Source organism: Megalops cyprinoides, chromosome 7, assembly GCF_013368585.1.
Source record: "Megalops cyprinoides isolate fMegCyp1 chromosome 7, fMegCyp1.pri, whole genome shotgun sequence".
Taxonomy (NCBI): Eukaryota; Metazoa; Chordata; class Actinopteri; order Elopiformes; family Megalopidae; genus Megalops; species Megalops cyprinoides.
The window spans coordinates 10,609,072-10,623,822 of NC_050589.1; the positions used below are offsets into that span (position 1 = coordinate 10,609,072).

A 14,751-nucleotide genomic window follows, 5' to 3' on the forward strand; every position below is an offset into this window, starting at 1 on the left:
GTATAAGTTTTAACTGAATCCACTTGGTTTGTCTGACATAACAATAGAAACTATAAAAGGAAAGGGGGACTTGGCTGTAGCACACATTAAGAAATTCTAGAAAATGCTAGATTAATTTGATTATTTGATTCTGCCCCATTGAATTTTCAGAGGGTCCTTTTCATGCGCACCAGCCAAGATGACCTTCAGATGGAAAGCAGGCCAACTAGCCAGGCAGCTTGAGCACTCATTACCTGGACAGCTCTCTCTCCCTTTCGTGCCCACAAAAACACTGTGCCAGACATTCACTTTCTCCCTTGCCTCGCGACACTTCTGAAATCACTCTGTCAAACCTCCCTGAGTGAAAATGGCCAAATGTTCAAGAAATAATTGGCAATTCAGTAAGACAGTCTCTTGTTATTACAAATACAATTCCACCACAGATGATTGCTTTTAATAAAAAAAAAAAAACATTAAATATTAAATGGAAGTTTTGAAATTATATGCACTTTTACAGGGGCTACACTGAGTGTTAGCTTGTGTTGACAACACAATAATGAACTTATCATTTTTACCCTTTGGCTGCTAGAGGACACACCATGTTCTCAGACAAACAAACTCTCAGGTTCAGGGTCGAAAAGCCGTTATTTTTTTATTACAAATCTTTGACAAAAATATTCTGAGATGATACAAAAACATTGATTATTTATCTGGAAGAATCAACATGAATCACCTGAGCTACAAAGAGACTGGTGAAGAAGGTGAGCGTGGGGAACAGATGCGTGAGGGAGGCTGAAGACTGAGAGGGTCAGTGGGGTTTGGGGGCATGGAGGGGAGCGCACAGGAAAGCCAGGGGGGCAGGTGCTGCCTCTCTGCTGTCTTTTGGAGTTTCTCTGGCTCATTTGCCAAACATACACACAGATCTCTAACAGGTTCATACAGGGCAGTGTCTGAAAGAGCACTCCGAACAGTGTGTGTGACTGTGTCTGCGTGCACGTGCTTGTGCGCATGTCTCACACTTTCTCAAAGGGGAAGAGGTGCTTCTCCTGGCCCCTCTTGTCCCGTTTGCTCACTGGTTTGGCATCCCCGGCAGTCTCTGCCTCCTGGCGGTTCTGGGGCCAGGAGGCAGCCAGGGTCGCAGCAGGGCTGTCCGCCTCAGCGTTGTCCTCCTCCCCCGAGGACAGCTCTCCGTCGCCCTCCTTGGTCTGTGGAAGCTCCGCCTTCTGTCTCCCGTAGCGTCGCTTCAGACGCTCCCGGATCAGCAGTCCTTTCACCAGCAGAGCCCAGTGATCCACAGCCCTCTTCTCCCGCTTCTGCAACACCCACAGTACAGAGTTACACTGACTGACTCTCTCTCTCTCACACACTCACACACACACACACCCAGAGCACAGAGTCACACTGTCTGGCTCTCCCTCATACATACATACATACATACATACATACATACATACATACACACACACACACACACACACACACACACACACACACACACACACACACACACACACACACACACACACACACACGCACCTCTCTCTCCTTCTTCTCCAGGATCTCCTGCTCGTTCTCCCAGGCAGCTTGCAGCACCTCCTGATGCTCCTCACACACCACGTAGCCGTCAGTGCTGGAACACACACACACACAAACAAACATCCCACATCAGACAGAACGCATGCACGTACCAACAGATAACACACAGATACACGGAAAGAACACTGAGGAATCACTCCGAGTCCTTCAGGACTCCGGCAGCTGCCTGCCTGATACCTCACTGTACAGTACAGCCTGGACTAGGAGTCACACGAAAGATACAGTGAAGCATCCGGAGCTCAACTCAGAGCTATCCAATGGAGGAGGATCCACAACCACATGTGGCATTGCCCTCAGTGAAGGAAAAAGGAGCGCATCCAAACTCCTTGACCCCCTGGAGGTTTCAGACATTAATTGTGGCTGTTACCACAACCCTGAGAGAGCCGCAGTTCATTGTCACTGCAGCCGAGAGCAGATTACTGCTGTCAGCAGCAGTCCTTGCCCGCAAGGTTGAGAGAGAAACAGCTGCAACAAGCCTGGTGCATATCTGTGAGTGAGGCAGGAGGGGTGGGGGGGGGGCATTTTCAATTATCTGGTGCCCTTCCTGAAGTGGGGTAGATGTACTGTAATACCTGTAGCCATTCCCCACAAATCTGTCAGGTGATGAGATAAGAGGACTACACTTTTAATAAAGCCTGCCACCACATGCTGCCTTGGCTTCTTATACTTCAAGCTTTAAAAAACTGATTCAGGATCAGTTCTCCCCAACCAGACCAGCCAGAGGAGACTGTTCCAAAATTGAACAGAAAGGAACGGAAGGGACACACTATTTTTACAGAGAATTTTAAGATTAAGATGGTGACCCTGTTTCCCTTATATATGTGTATGTAGGAGTGTGTGTATATATGTGTGTATCTATGCGCACTGAGCAGGCTGGCTTACACAGGGTGTGAGAATCCGCAGTGGAAGTCGAAGCCGGTGACAGCAGCAGCACAGTCGATGTCCAGCTTGCGGGCGACTCTGTGCAGGTTGGGCAGACGCACGTGGACACAGCCCACAGGTAACATACAGGGCCGGAACAGGTACACATTCCCGTACTCGTTACGAGGCACCTGGAACACACACAGCGCTACGTGTAAAATATAGGCGTAATTCACCTGTATCTCACGCACAAATACACACATACATATATACGATAATATACACACACCCAACCACACTGTCACAAACATCCATCACGCAAAATACACCGTAAAAGGCCAGTGACGAGGTTGGCACCTTGCCATCCACTGCTACAGGGGGCTGGTACTCCTCCGTCTGCCATACACCAAAGAGCGGCAGGTCATCTTTGTCCTTCTGCTCCGATCCCTGCCTTGCTTTCCGTGCCCGATTAGAGAAGCCTTTCACCATCTGAGAGGGAGAGAGGAGAGAGAGATGGCCACATGTTCCACACAGGTCCCAGACACAGACCCCCAACACAGGCCCCCAGACACAGACCCCCAGACACAGGCCCCACATACAGGCCCAAGACACAACCCTCAGCAGATAGAGGCCCCAGGCATAGGTGCCAGATAGACGCCCCAGACACAGGCCTCAGACAGGGTGCACCACAGTACAGCCCAGGAGGCTGTGGTCTGGCCCTTCCTTCCTCCACACCCAGCACAGAGGCCCTGAGATTCCCCTTTCTGGCCTCTGCGTCATAGTGAGTCACCACTACCGATGGAGCAACACGGTCACTCACCAGCTTCAGCTGCTCTCTGACAACTCGTCTGTTTACACTGTAACCCGCCTCCTCCACCACAGATCTGTCCAAAAGCAGTACATTTGGACTGACAGTAAATGAAGAGTGAACAGTGAACCACTAAATCACAACTTTGAACATAAATGAGACTGATTAGAGTCAATTGCTCTGGATCTTAATGATGCAGATATCTCCATTTTCATTTTGGTCATCATAAACTTTGCAATGCACTCTGTAATTTGTAATGTGTGCTAACACTGCATGAACTAGTGCTTTGAAAATAATTCTGCATGAGACCAAGCCAAGTAAAGTGATATTAACATCACGTCTTAGTCTAATGTCAGAAAAACCCTACTGAAGAGGTAAAATAACACACCAATTATCCTGCACGCCCATGAGCCTTTTGCAAGACTGACAGCCATTTTCCACATTCCATTTAGAGCTACAACCAGACTGGCCCATTTTAGGTAATCTTCTGTGTCATGCTGACCCGTGTCAGCCCATCCCATCAGTGTTATTGGTGCCATCCTTCTTACCTGCTATGGGGCTGTCTCCATCATAACAAACACCCAGAAAAAACCTGATTTGGGCAGACAGCAACATTCAACATTCAAGAGCTATAATCATCTGCAAGTAGCAAAATGGAAAGCAACTGTGCTGTCCCAGGTCATCACGCTTTGACCTGTCTGAGCCCATTTCCTGCTCTATAGTGGAAAAGGGACAAGACCCAGCTACAGTAAGTGGAAAATCAGTGAAGTGCAGAACAGAGGAACAGGCGTGTGGACAGACAGCCAGAGTCAAACAGACACTGCAAGACAGACAGACAGACAGACAGATGGCTGTACCTTGTATGGCTCCTCCCCCAGACGCACTGTCCGTGCCTCTTTAAGCCAAGTGTCTCTGGAGTGCAGGGTGTGAACACAGTCCCTATGGAGAAGAACACAGGGCAGCACGCGCGTGCGTACACACACACACACACACACACACACACACACACAGAGTTAGAGATAATTACATGTACTCCTGTTCCTGTAGAGGGAGATCCAGTCTCCATCTCTAACACAGTACCCATCAACAAACACACACAGGTTCTCAAGTGGCTCAGCCGTCTGAGCGCTGCATCCCAGCCATGTTATCAGTTGACAATGGGCGGGAGCACACAGCGGTGGCTATAGCATTCTGCCAGGGATATAGGGGAGAATAGGACAGAAAGGTGCTTTGGCTGCTCTTTTGCAGAATAGCGGCCCCCGCTGGCCAACTGGGCACCTGCAGATCTCCCTGCATAAAGCATATGTTTGTCCATGCCCTACTGTACTGACAGTAGGGACTGCAGCAATAGGGCTGGCATGTCTATGACATAGTTGGGATAAGGGAGAAATGGGGGGGGGGGGGGGGGGCAATGGGCATTTCGCATTAAAAAAAAACAAACACACAGACTCTTCCTCATGCACACAGACAGAAGAAACTGTAGTCACCTGGAGTACACCGCCTCTCCCCTGCAGTACCCCAGAATGGCCGCAGTGGGGGGGTAGAGAGCCTCATACTTTAGCAGGTGCCTCTTCAGAGCATACAGTGGGTGATTCTTAAACTCCGAGATCACCGTGGGCAACGGCTTGTCCAGAAGCTTGGCCTGGAGCTACAGCATAGGGCATAAGGCTCGATTACATCTGTGTCTAAATTTGTGTGTGTGTGTGTTGCTGCAAGTGTGTGTGTGTGTGTGTGTGTATGTGTGTGTGTGCATACGCGTGTGTGTATAAGTGGGGTTTTGACTGAACATGCAGGCAAGTGGATGTTTGAGTGTATAAGTTGGTGACAGTGTGCAGGTTTTAGTGTGTTAGTGTGTGTATGTCTGTGTGCGAGTGTGCGCATGTCTCACCTCTTGGTCCTCCCGCTGCTCTCTCTGAGATTTGGGACCTTGAAATCCACTGAGAGCCTCCTCCCACCACTCCGGCTCCACCCGGCGCTTCCTGGACGATGTCATCCAGGTAGGGTCATACCTGGAGCTGAGATCCTTCAGGTAGCCGTCCCCATCCACAGCCAGAATGTAGCTCAGAGGCTGAGTGGCCTGTCTGGAGCACTGCTGCACCTGTCCCACCTCCGTCCTCTGAATGTCCAGACACACCCAGCGTCCCACCCTCTCCAGGTACACCTCCAGCCACTCGTCCTCCCCTACGCCCCCCTTCCTCCTCCATCTCCCCTTCTCTTCCTCTTCTTCCTCCTCCTCCTCCTCCTCACTACACGTTTCCTTCTTGCTCCTTCGTCTGCGAGGGGCCGCTCCCTTGCCCCTCCCCTTCCTGCTTCGCCGCCGGTTGGCTGCTCCGTCCGAGTCCTCGCTGTCTCCCTCGCTGGGCACCTGGAACTCCTCCCCCTCGCTGGACCCCTCCCCCTCGCTGCTGTCCTCTTTGTAGGACACCTTGGAGGCCACGCGCCGCCGCTGGGAGTTCTTGGGTCTCTGGCCCGCTGCTTCGGCTTCCTTCTCTTGCTTCACCCCGTTCTTCCGCGGCTTCTTACCCCCCGGCCCCCCCCGGCCCTCACTTTTGTCCCCTCCCCTCTTCACCCCTGGGGAGATTTTGGGCTCAGTGGGGCTCTTCTCAGGGGGGCTGCCAGAGGTCTTGGCATTGTCCTGGATCACAAAATCTGAGTCAGTCACAGACTTTAGCCCTCATGAATTCACACTCTCTCTCTCTCTCACACACACACACACACACCACCAAAGCAGGTCTTTTTTATCCCATTTAAGATCATCATGAAAAACATTTTCCACAAACAATGGCAAGCTCTTTAACATGAGATTAGAGCTACAAAAGAACTATGAATACTCTTCATACTAGCTTGTACCGTGTCTGCCTAGCGTGTACCATGTCTGGCCAACTACTGAAATTTGATCACGCGGCTCTTCTAATATTGTTGACTCCTCATGTGGCTTTTTGCTTGTGATGTACTCTGCCTCACTTGTAAGTTGCTTTGGATAAAAGCATCTGCCAAATGAATAAATGTAAATGTAAATGTACTTCAAACTGCTTCGCAGGGAAAGTTTCATCCGAGGGCTTCTTATGCACAGTGTGTGGCGGGCCTACCTTGGCAGAGGGCAGCTTCAGAGGGAGGGGCTGGAGAGAGAGCACCAGGCGGCAGAAGAGCTGCAGCGACCGCAGAACGATCAGGAACAGCTGAGGGCAGAAAGGGTCAGGTCACCAGGGTCACACCAAGATTACAGGGAACATCAGTGTCCTACCGTCTTCCAGAACACAGACAACCACAAAAACTCTGTTTAGCTGAAATCCAACGTGCTGATAAAATGCTGCGACATTCTCCATGGAACACGTGGACGAGCAGGGAAAGGTCAAAAGTGTTCTCACATGCGTCATTTCCTGGTGATTGCGGGCGGAGAGGGTCTGGAATCTCCGCTCCAGAACGGTGTGTGGGCTGTCTCCCGAGTCCTGGGGCAGGTCCGGGGTCAGGGTGAACGTTGACTGAAACCTAGCCGTGAAGGTAGACGCAGACATGAAGACAGGCACACGGCACACATGATCAGGTGCACACAGAAGACGCAAGGGCCTGACTGATCCGCAGTTTAAATGTGAAATTTGGAGTATCATTCAACCTTTTGGTTTTCTCATAACAAGTGCCATGTCAGCAGTACACTATCAACAGTATCACGCTGTCTGACTTCTCAGACCAACGGTTACCTATTCCTTACCACTGGAGCAGATTGCTGAGGAAAGCTGCGTCAGCCTGCTCGGGCGTCACCGCGGTGAAGTGCGCCGGCACCATGGACAGCCCGACAGCCAGCAGGTCCGGTTCGCTGCACAGCCGATTCCGGAACATTCCGTTGGCCACCAGGCACAGGAGGTGAACCTGAGGAACAGATGCAAAGGTGAGGCCCAGGAGCAGAGGGTAAACGCTCACCTGTCACTCTCCTGAGGGGGGCTGCTCGCTGCACACAGGTGTGCGGGACTCAGGTGTGCGGGACTCTACCTGCCACAATGCACACAACTCTAAGGAGCGGACAACGACCAAACATAGCCTGTCCAGCTACTATGTGCATGAGGCAATGTCACCTGGCAACAACTAAAATCCCCACAGAAAAACCTGAACATATTTGGCTTGGATGTATTTTTGCCTGTGGCAGTTTTTATCAGAAAGCCTCTTTGTAATTGCTAATCCATCATACCCCATTTTCGCATGTTTTACTCTCCTGATGTCTGTTTTCAGCACGGACTACAGGTCTACAGGCCTTCACTGTAAATGAAAACTTCTTATATACTGGGTCAGCAGTGTAGTGTAGTGGTAAGGAGCAAGGCTTGAAAACTGAAAGGTTGCTGGTTTGATTCTTCAGTGGGACAGTGCTGTTGTACCTTTGGGCAAGGAACTTGACCAACAATTGTCTCAGCAAATACCCAGCTGTATAAATGGACAAATTTGTAATCTGTGTAAGTCGCTCTGGATAACAGCGTCTGCTAAATGACAATGTAATATACACTGACCTACCAGGATGAATACGTATTAAAACATAAACTAATAAACAGTGAGTGCTGGTATATGGTACAGACAGTCAGACTGTAGGACAGAAAAACACAAATAAAAAAATAAATGAGACCACACACTGATGTAGTAATGACCACACCAGCAGGGGGCGCCCTTACTTTGTGCGTGTCCACTTGCAGGTCTTTGTTGAATCGGTTCATCATGCGACGCAGGTAGGTATTAAAGTCCGCTTCTCTCTTCTCCCTGTAAACAGCAGCTTTGTCAAGGTTGTCATGGCGATAGGAGCTTCTTTCACAGTCATTGATAACTTCATAAAATCTCACACACACTCACACCTCACACGCTTTTCAAATTACTTTAAATTACACATTACTCATTTTTCAATACTCAACCGACATGTATACTCAAGGAGATCTAAACTTACTAAACCTTTATTTTAAATAAATCAAATCATTAACTCAACTGTTCCAAAGCCTGCTGAAGAGCCACATCAGTTTTGAGCTTTTCATTCCACCTCAGGTCTTAATTACTGCACGAGTCCCTGATTGGTGCGAAACCTGAATAATCACTTTTATCACATGCATTTAATGATTTACTGTGAGGTCTCTGTACCCTGCAGGACTGAAGCTCTACTGGACTCCCTTAGCAAGCCCAGGCCAAAGTCAGTGTTAAATAATTGGGCAATTAATCCAGTTTGCATTGAAAAACAGATTTCTCTGTTTCCAACAGATGTGCTAGTGTAAACCTGTGAGAGTCAGGCCGGGTAAACTTCACAGAAACAAGTGTACCTTGCATTGTAGCTCTGAGAGCATCGGTTTCCTCAATTATACCAACTGACAGAAGTTCCTCATGTGAGAGAAGAGTGAACATGCTGAATGCCTACCCATTTGTGACATGACATAGCAACTGTCACTGGCCACCAATTCCAAGCCACATACCAGGAGGGCTATAGGGTTATTTAATTCTTCTTCTACTCATTATTTGGACAGGACCTGGTATACCAGATGTAATCATTTGCCCAAAAGGCTGGAGACTAAAGCCTGCAGAAGCCTGAATTCCAGAGGGCCTGATTGGTCTCCCCTCCTCCCAGGCTCCGCCCCTTCTCACCTTCTCTGCCTTTTGCGGGCGTGCTCGGGGGTCTCGATCTCGATCTCCACAGGTTGAGAGGGCAGCACGGGCTCCCCCTGAGCTTGTGCGCACAGCGGCTCTGCCAGCTCTGGGAAGAGACACCATTTTCTCACACACGCGTGGACACACGCACTCATGCGCACAGACGCATGCAGCATGCAGCATGCACCATGCATGGGTGTTCAGCCTTTCACGGCACAGTCAGAAAAAACACATGCACACACACACACACGCACACTCACGCTACATAAGCACACACAGATGTGCACCCTCTCACACATATACATGGCATAAGGCGATGATCGTTACGCCTTACCTTCAACATCTTCCCACTCCTCTTCCTCGCTGTCGTCTTCCTCCTCCTTCTTCTCAACCTTGGCCATTGTTGCCCCACCTTCATTGAGGGGAGTGGCGATATCCTCATTTTCATCATCGTCGCTTATTGTGACTGTGACAGGCTCCTCCTTCACAGAGGGGGGGTCCCCAAAATATTTGCTGGCACATCGCGCTGTGGTTTTACCTGTTGGGATGGAGGTGTGGGATTTAAACCTGGTCAGTTTCAGCAGGAAGCCTCTGGTACACCACCTGCTGTACTTCCATTCTCAGAGGATAAAAGGGTGTTACTGTGAACCTCAGCCTTTCACTGCTTCTGTGCTGAAATGTAGGACATCCCCCCCACAAGCACCAGCATCATGCTTCAGTTCTTTCACTGTTTCTTTCTGCACCAGATTCAAGCCAATTTCTCCTGCTAAGAATAAAACATGAAAGAGGCTGCATTTAGGATGAACCAGCAACTTTTCAGTTCTAAGCCCTGCTCCTTACCACCATGCTACACTGCCACCAGTCTCAGAGGCAGTATAAAGAAATAACTCAAGTACTACAATGTTTTCAGAGGGCTATAATGTATGTAATTAATGATACTACACAGCATAGTTCAGAGAAAGGTACTATCTGCATTAACCCGGCTGTAGTCTTAACAAATTGAAAACAGCTTGCCCATAACAGAGAAGTAAACTAACAAAAATAAAATGATCAAAGAGTTTTCAGCATCCATGTTGGTTCCACTGTGGCAGCCAAGCATTGCTGAACACCTGCAGGCAAGCTGACAACAAAGTCACGACTGCAGGACCCAGCTGCAGAGCCTCTTTGCAGAAGTTACAGTTAGTGGTAAAAGCCCTTAATGGTGTTAACTCATCGATGTTGTTTATATCTGCCTCTTCCCTCATATTCAGGCAGCTGCTTCAATAAACCCTAATTAGTTTTCGAATTAATTATTTTAGTCCCATCAGAGAAACAAATTAATCATAACTAATAAAGCCGAATATGTGTGCGCGTGATGCATTTTCGTAAGTGGCACAAATGAGCAGAAATAACACAAGGACTCTACAACTCTGCACATTCCCAGCAACTAAATTGATGACGCCTGGTGTATTTATTGTTATTGTTATTCAGCTAGCTTGTTTTTAAGCTTCGACCTGTCAAGGCCACCATAAGCACATACCGAGGACCGATCAGACCAGAGAGATGCTGTACCTGATTTTTTTGTGCGTTTTTCTCCACCAGCTTTGGCTTTAGGGGTTTGTTTCTGGCTCTTTGTATCGGTTTTAGCAACCGGGTCCGCTGACCCTTTTCGCTTGACCATGGCGATGAGACACTGCAAGTAAACAAGAATTTAAATATTCAAAATATCGTTAAGAGAGATAAATATAGGGGACCGCTCCAGCACAACACACACACCTCCACATGTGCAGAGGTTGTGTAAGTTCGCTCGCAGACTGCTATTACTCAACACTAACTTCCTCGGATCTTTCATAACACGGCCGGCCCGTTCACTTCATTGAAGGGGTTCTAAAAACGCGTCACATCCCTTTCCGGCGTCTGAGACGCTGCTGTTCGTGCTGCAACTCAAACCGAAAATAATCTTCCTTGAAAAGAAACCGATTAGCCAGCAGACATCCATATATTCTTAGGATAATCTACTATTTAGTGTTCACAAATGCTATAAATATTTAGCATTACATCATCATTAGCTCTAAAATACTCTGTACCTGTATAGTGGTAAATTATGTGTGTGTGTTTGTGAAGTAACATAGTTTAAAATTAATTCAATTAATTTAAATGAAATTATATTATATTAAGTTTTTTTGTAATACAGATTGATTTGCATACCCTGTACTTGTTGATTTGGCTGCCAATTTAATATTGCTGCGCAGTACATCGGTTTGATTTTCTTACATTCATTAGCACAAAGCACAAATACACATGCAGGAGCATGCATACGTGTGTATGCGCTGGGAATGGGTCTATCCAATTCTCGCTACTGTTGAAGAGGGCAGCTGAGTTTGAATGTCTTCATATAGTGTATCATCCAGCAACTTTTAAATTTTGTAAGCCTTCCTAGGGCATAGTTAAGGTACTGGACCCACAAATATAAAATGTCATCTCTTACAAATTCACCCTCTTTAAGGATCGGGGATTATGCAATAGCTGAAATTGTTGTGTAGTATTAATAGTGGGAGATTAGATAGATGCCATGGTTCAGCATCAGTTTTCTGAAGAAGTTAGAGTCAAGGTGCTTAGCTCTCCAACATGCAATCGCAGTATTAGCATCATGTGCTTGGTATCTAACAAATCAATCTAAATGTCACAGAAAATCAGACATCAACTATCAATTTTATTTTGTAATTGTTCGTGAGTGTCTAAAGAATTTCCTAGCCTGTATAGTTGTGAAGCTTGATTAGAATCCAATAAAACCCAAACAAGGAAGTCATTTCTGAATGTATAAACCTGGCTGACAGCCCTCAGTACCCAGTCATTTTTCTAGACTTCAGTTATTCGCTTTTTAAATTGCTAGCTACCCTTGCACATGTATGTACTTTCACTGCTTAGTGTAAATTTATTGTATTATTAATGTACTGTTAAGACAGACGCTGCGGGCCATAACTCTGCTGAGAAGTATGTCTGAGTCAGAGTCTGAGTTCAAAGAGTCTGATTTGTCAGTATACAGAGCACTGTCGACCCAATTTCACTGCAGAAATGGGACAAATAGACCTAAAACAGCCCCCTGTGTACTCCATTAAACAAACTCCAGGTCAGCTTGTTAATAATTCACCCATTCTTATCTCCTTTGCATTTAACAGAACAGAATTCAAGAATGGCGGATTCTCATCTGCACTGAGGTTTAGTGTGGGTGTTCTCATAAACAAAATTAATCAACATGTATATTTAGACTTTCTCTTGTTTTATTTATGTAGGGTAATGCAGAAATACTCATGTACAAATACATATCATTATTCTTTCTTATGATGTGATCTAATATCACAAGAGTATTTTTGTGCAAGTGTAATTCCATACCAAGGGGTAATTAAGATATACAGTAGTGTTCAATCTAATTGGGTATTTTAACAACCAAAGCTTTAATCTGTGAGTTTTCCTTCATATTATTTGTATATCTACAATGCATTTTTTGACTGATTTCCACCTCAGCAGGAATGTATGTGGAGCATCTGTATGGGTTAAACCCTGTTCAGTGTATTTTGTTGGTCATTCAATGTGCCCTTTGTTGAAAGACAGATTTCCCCCTGGGAAACATTAAAGTTCCATCATTCATTAGGTCGGGCATCATTCACAAGTTAAAAACACAACCATTAACACAGGTCACTGGGTTTTTCTGTTTACCATCAAACTCAGCTTCAAATTGGCTTTCTGTGGTATATTCAAGGAAAACAGCTTTATCATACAACCTTTGATCAGACTTATGTAAAAATATAAAGTTATGACTTTCACATAACCAATTAAAGTGAATTGAAAAGTTTGTTAACAAATGCAAAAAAGAGAAACAATAAAACAGACAAATTTATACTAGTTGTCTCTGAATTAGCAAGTGATTTAGATATGGGGCCTGCAGATTGATGGGTTGCTGTTGCTTTACATGAGGCCACCCTGGTTTGTCGGTGTGTCCAGACCAAAGTGGATAGCATACAATGAGGCACCTGAAAAATCCATAAGGATTAACATATGAAAACCATAGATTGCAAAAAGCGCATTCTTGAGCCAAGTTGGCACATGCTGCCTGATGAAGACTGGCTATCTACAGTTGTATTCATTTTACTAGTGTTTCATACAGTTTCACTAAAAGGAGCATGTAGAGAAGCTAGCCGATACTTCTCTCATGAACAAGTAAAAAAAAAAAAAAAAAACAAAAGGAACAATCAATTTTAAAATCAAACAACAAAACAAAGGAACCCAGCCTGTGCACACCAGTAGAAGGGACAAAGTGAGCTCTCCCCTGCACTCAAACCACACCTGTATTTAATCCACTGTCAATTACTCAGGTGTGGCTAGTTAGCCAATCGGATGGTTCCCCTATGGATTGCCAACATGTGCACCCAATTAACAAATGATTGTAACCCAATTGACAATTAGCAATTAGCACTTAGTCCCAGGAAGAGGTGGTGAAGGCTCTCCTTCACAGAACACCAGAGATTGTTTTTCCATCTTTTAATTTACACCAGCTATGCCAACTTAGAAGTCGTAAACAGTACCTACTTCCTTCAATAAAATGAAGATCACTGGCATAATATGCCAAAAACATTTACAACCATTTATTGTGAGATATGTAGGTGTGTGAAAATTAAGGTTCAATCACCTTGTCCAGGGAAATGCTTTGTAACTGGCAGTCTGAAAGGTTATTGATCTCTCACAAACATACTGTGATGAATACCTACAGGAGAGAGAGGTACAGGGAAGGTAGATTTGCATAACTTTAAGCAAGCGCAGGGGGTCCCATACCCAGCCACCTGTTACCTGCTCTTTGGGATGCTCCTCACACTTTGTGGTAATGAGCATTATCAGGCTATAGGTAAGTGATGAAATGGGTTATATGAACATGCAGCTTGGCAGCTTGACTTTCCTTTTCCTATGTATATGTATTTAAATATATATATATATATATATATATATATATATATATATATATATATATATATATATATATATATATATATATATTATGAGCTGGTACTAACTAGAAGATGAATACATTAGCTAAATTTGAATTTACTCCAGAAATAAATGGACACGTTTAATACAGCCATGTCATACTCACGATTTTGAGATTATGGATGTGGTTCAGACTAAATGATTTTGGATAAAATTCAATGAGCGTAACTGTTATTTAAGAACAGCTAAAATTGAGTTCTGTATTAAATATATTTTCATTAGTTGTCTTTATTATATCTTATGATTTATATCCCAAAATGTACATACTATAACACTTAGCTCCAAAATCATATATTTTTCCATGTCAACAGACGAGGAGCCCAAGGGAAAAAAGGGATATGACGCTGGGCTGAAACTGCCAAATCAGTCTTCTCCTGCAGGATGAACTCAGACAGACAGGGTGCTGTTAGATGTTAGAATAGATATGAGATTGCAAAGATCCAACATGCAGATCAAAGCAGATCTGGCAGTACAGGGAGCTCAGTTTAAAATAAAGTCTGGCATTACATCTGTACACTCTGCTGGAGTGTCATAATCACTATGGCAAAAACAAGAATTTGTGCATTCTTGAATAGGTTGCTTTGGTTTGGTGAACGTCTAGTGACTCAGTACTCCGCTTATTGAGATTTGTGTGTAGAAATTTCTATCAATCAAGTAGTATATTTTATGTTCATTCTTTACCTGTCCAGTTTCTGTCAGATGTACTGAGGTTTTTCTTTTTCACATCCATCGTGCTGGATAACAAGATTGACCAGAGCATTGCCTGTGACTCAATATTTGATCTTTCAACATAAAAAACACGTTTTTTTCAAACATACCAGAGGAAATATGAAATGTAAAGACATCCTTTTTGGCATAACCCCAGCCTGCAAAGTAAAAAA

The 14,751-nt window shown here is 45.4% G+C and overlaps 1 protein-coding gene across 1 annotated transcript; it reads right to left on the minus strand.

Annotated features, from left to right (window-relative positions):
- Positions 1-625: 625 nt before the first annotated feature.
- Positions 626-10,695, minus strand: xpc (xeroderma pigmentosum, complementation group C). The gene is made up of 14 exons (XM_036533703.1): positions 10,403-10,695; positions 9,186-9,389; positions 8,849-8,957; positions 7,900-7,984; positions 6,954-7,111; positions 6,613-6,733; positions 6,268-6,423; positions 5,133-5,846; positions 4,732-4,892; positions 4,102-4,183; positions 2,794-2,925; positions 2,458-2,627; positions 1,516-1,609; positions 626-1,292 (listed from the first exon to the last, which is right to left on the minus strand). Exons 1-14 carry the CDS (start codon positions 10,509-10,511, stop codon positions 993-995), a joined length of 2,595 nt encoding a protein of 864 aa, XP_036389596.1. The 5' UTR covers positions 10,512-10,695; the 3' UTR covers positions 626-992.
- Positions 10,696-14,751: the final 4,056 nt, after the last annotated feature.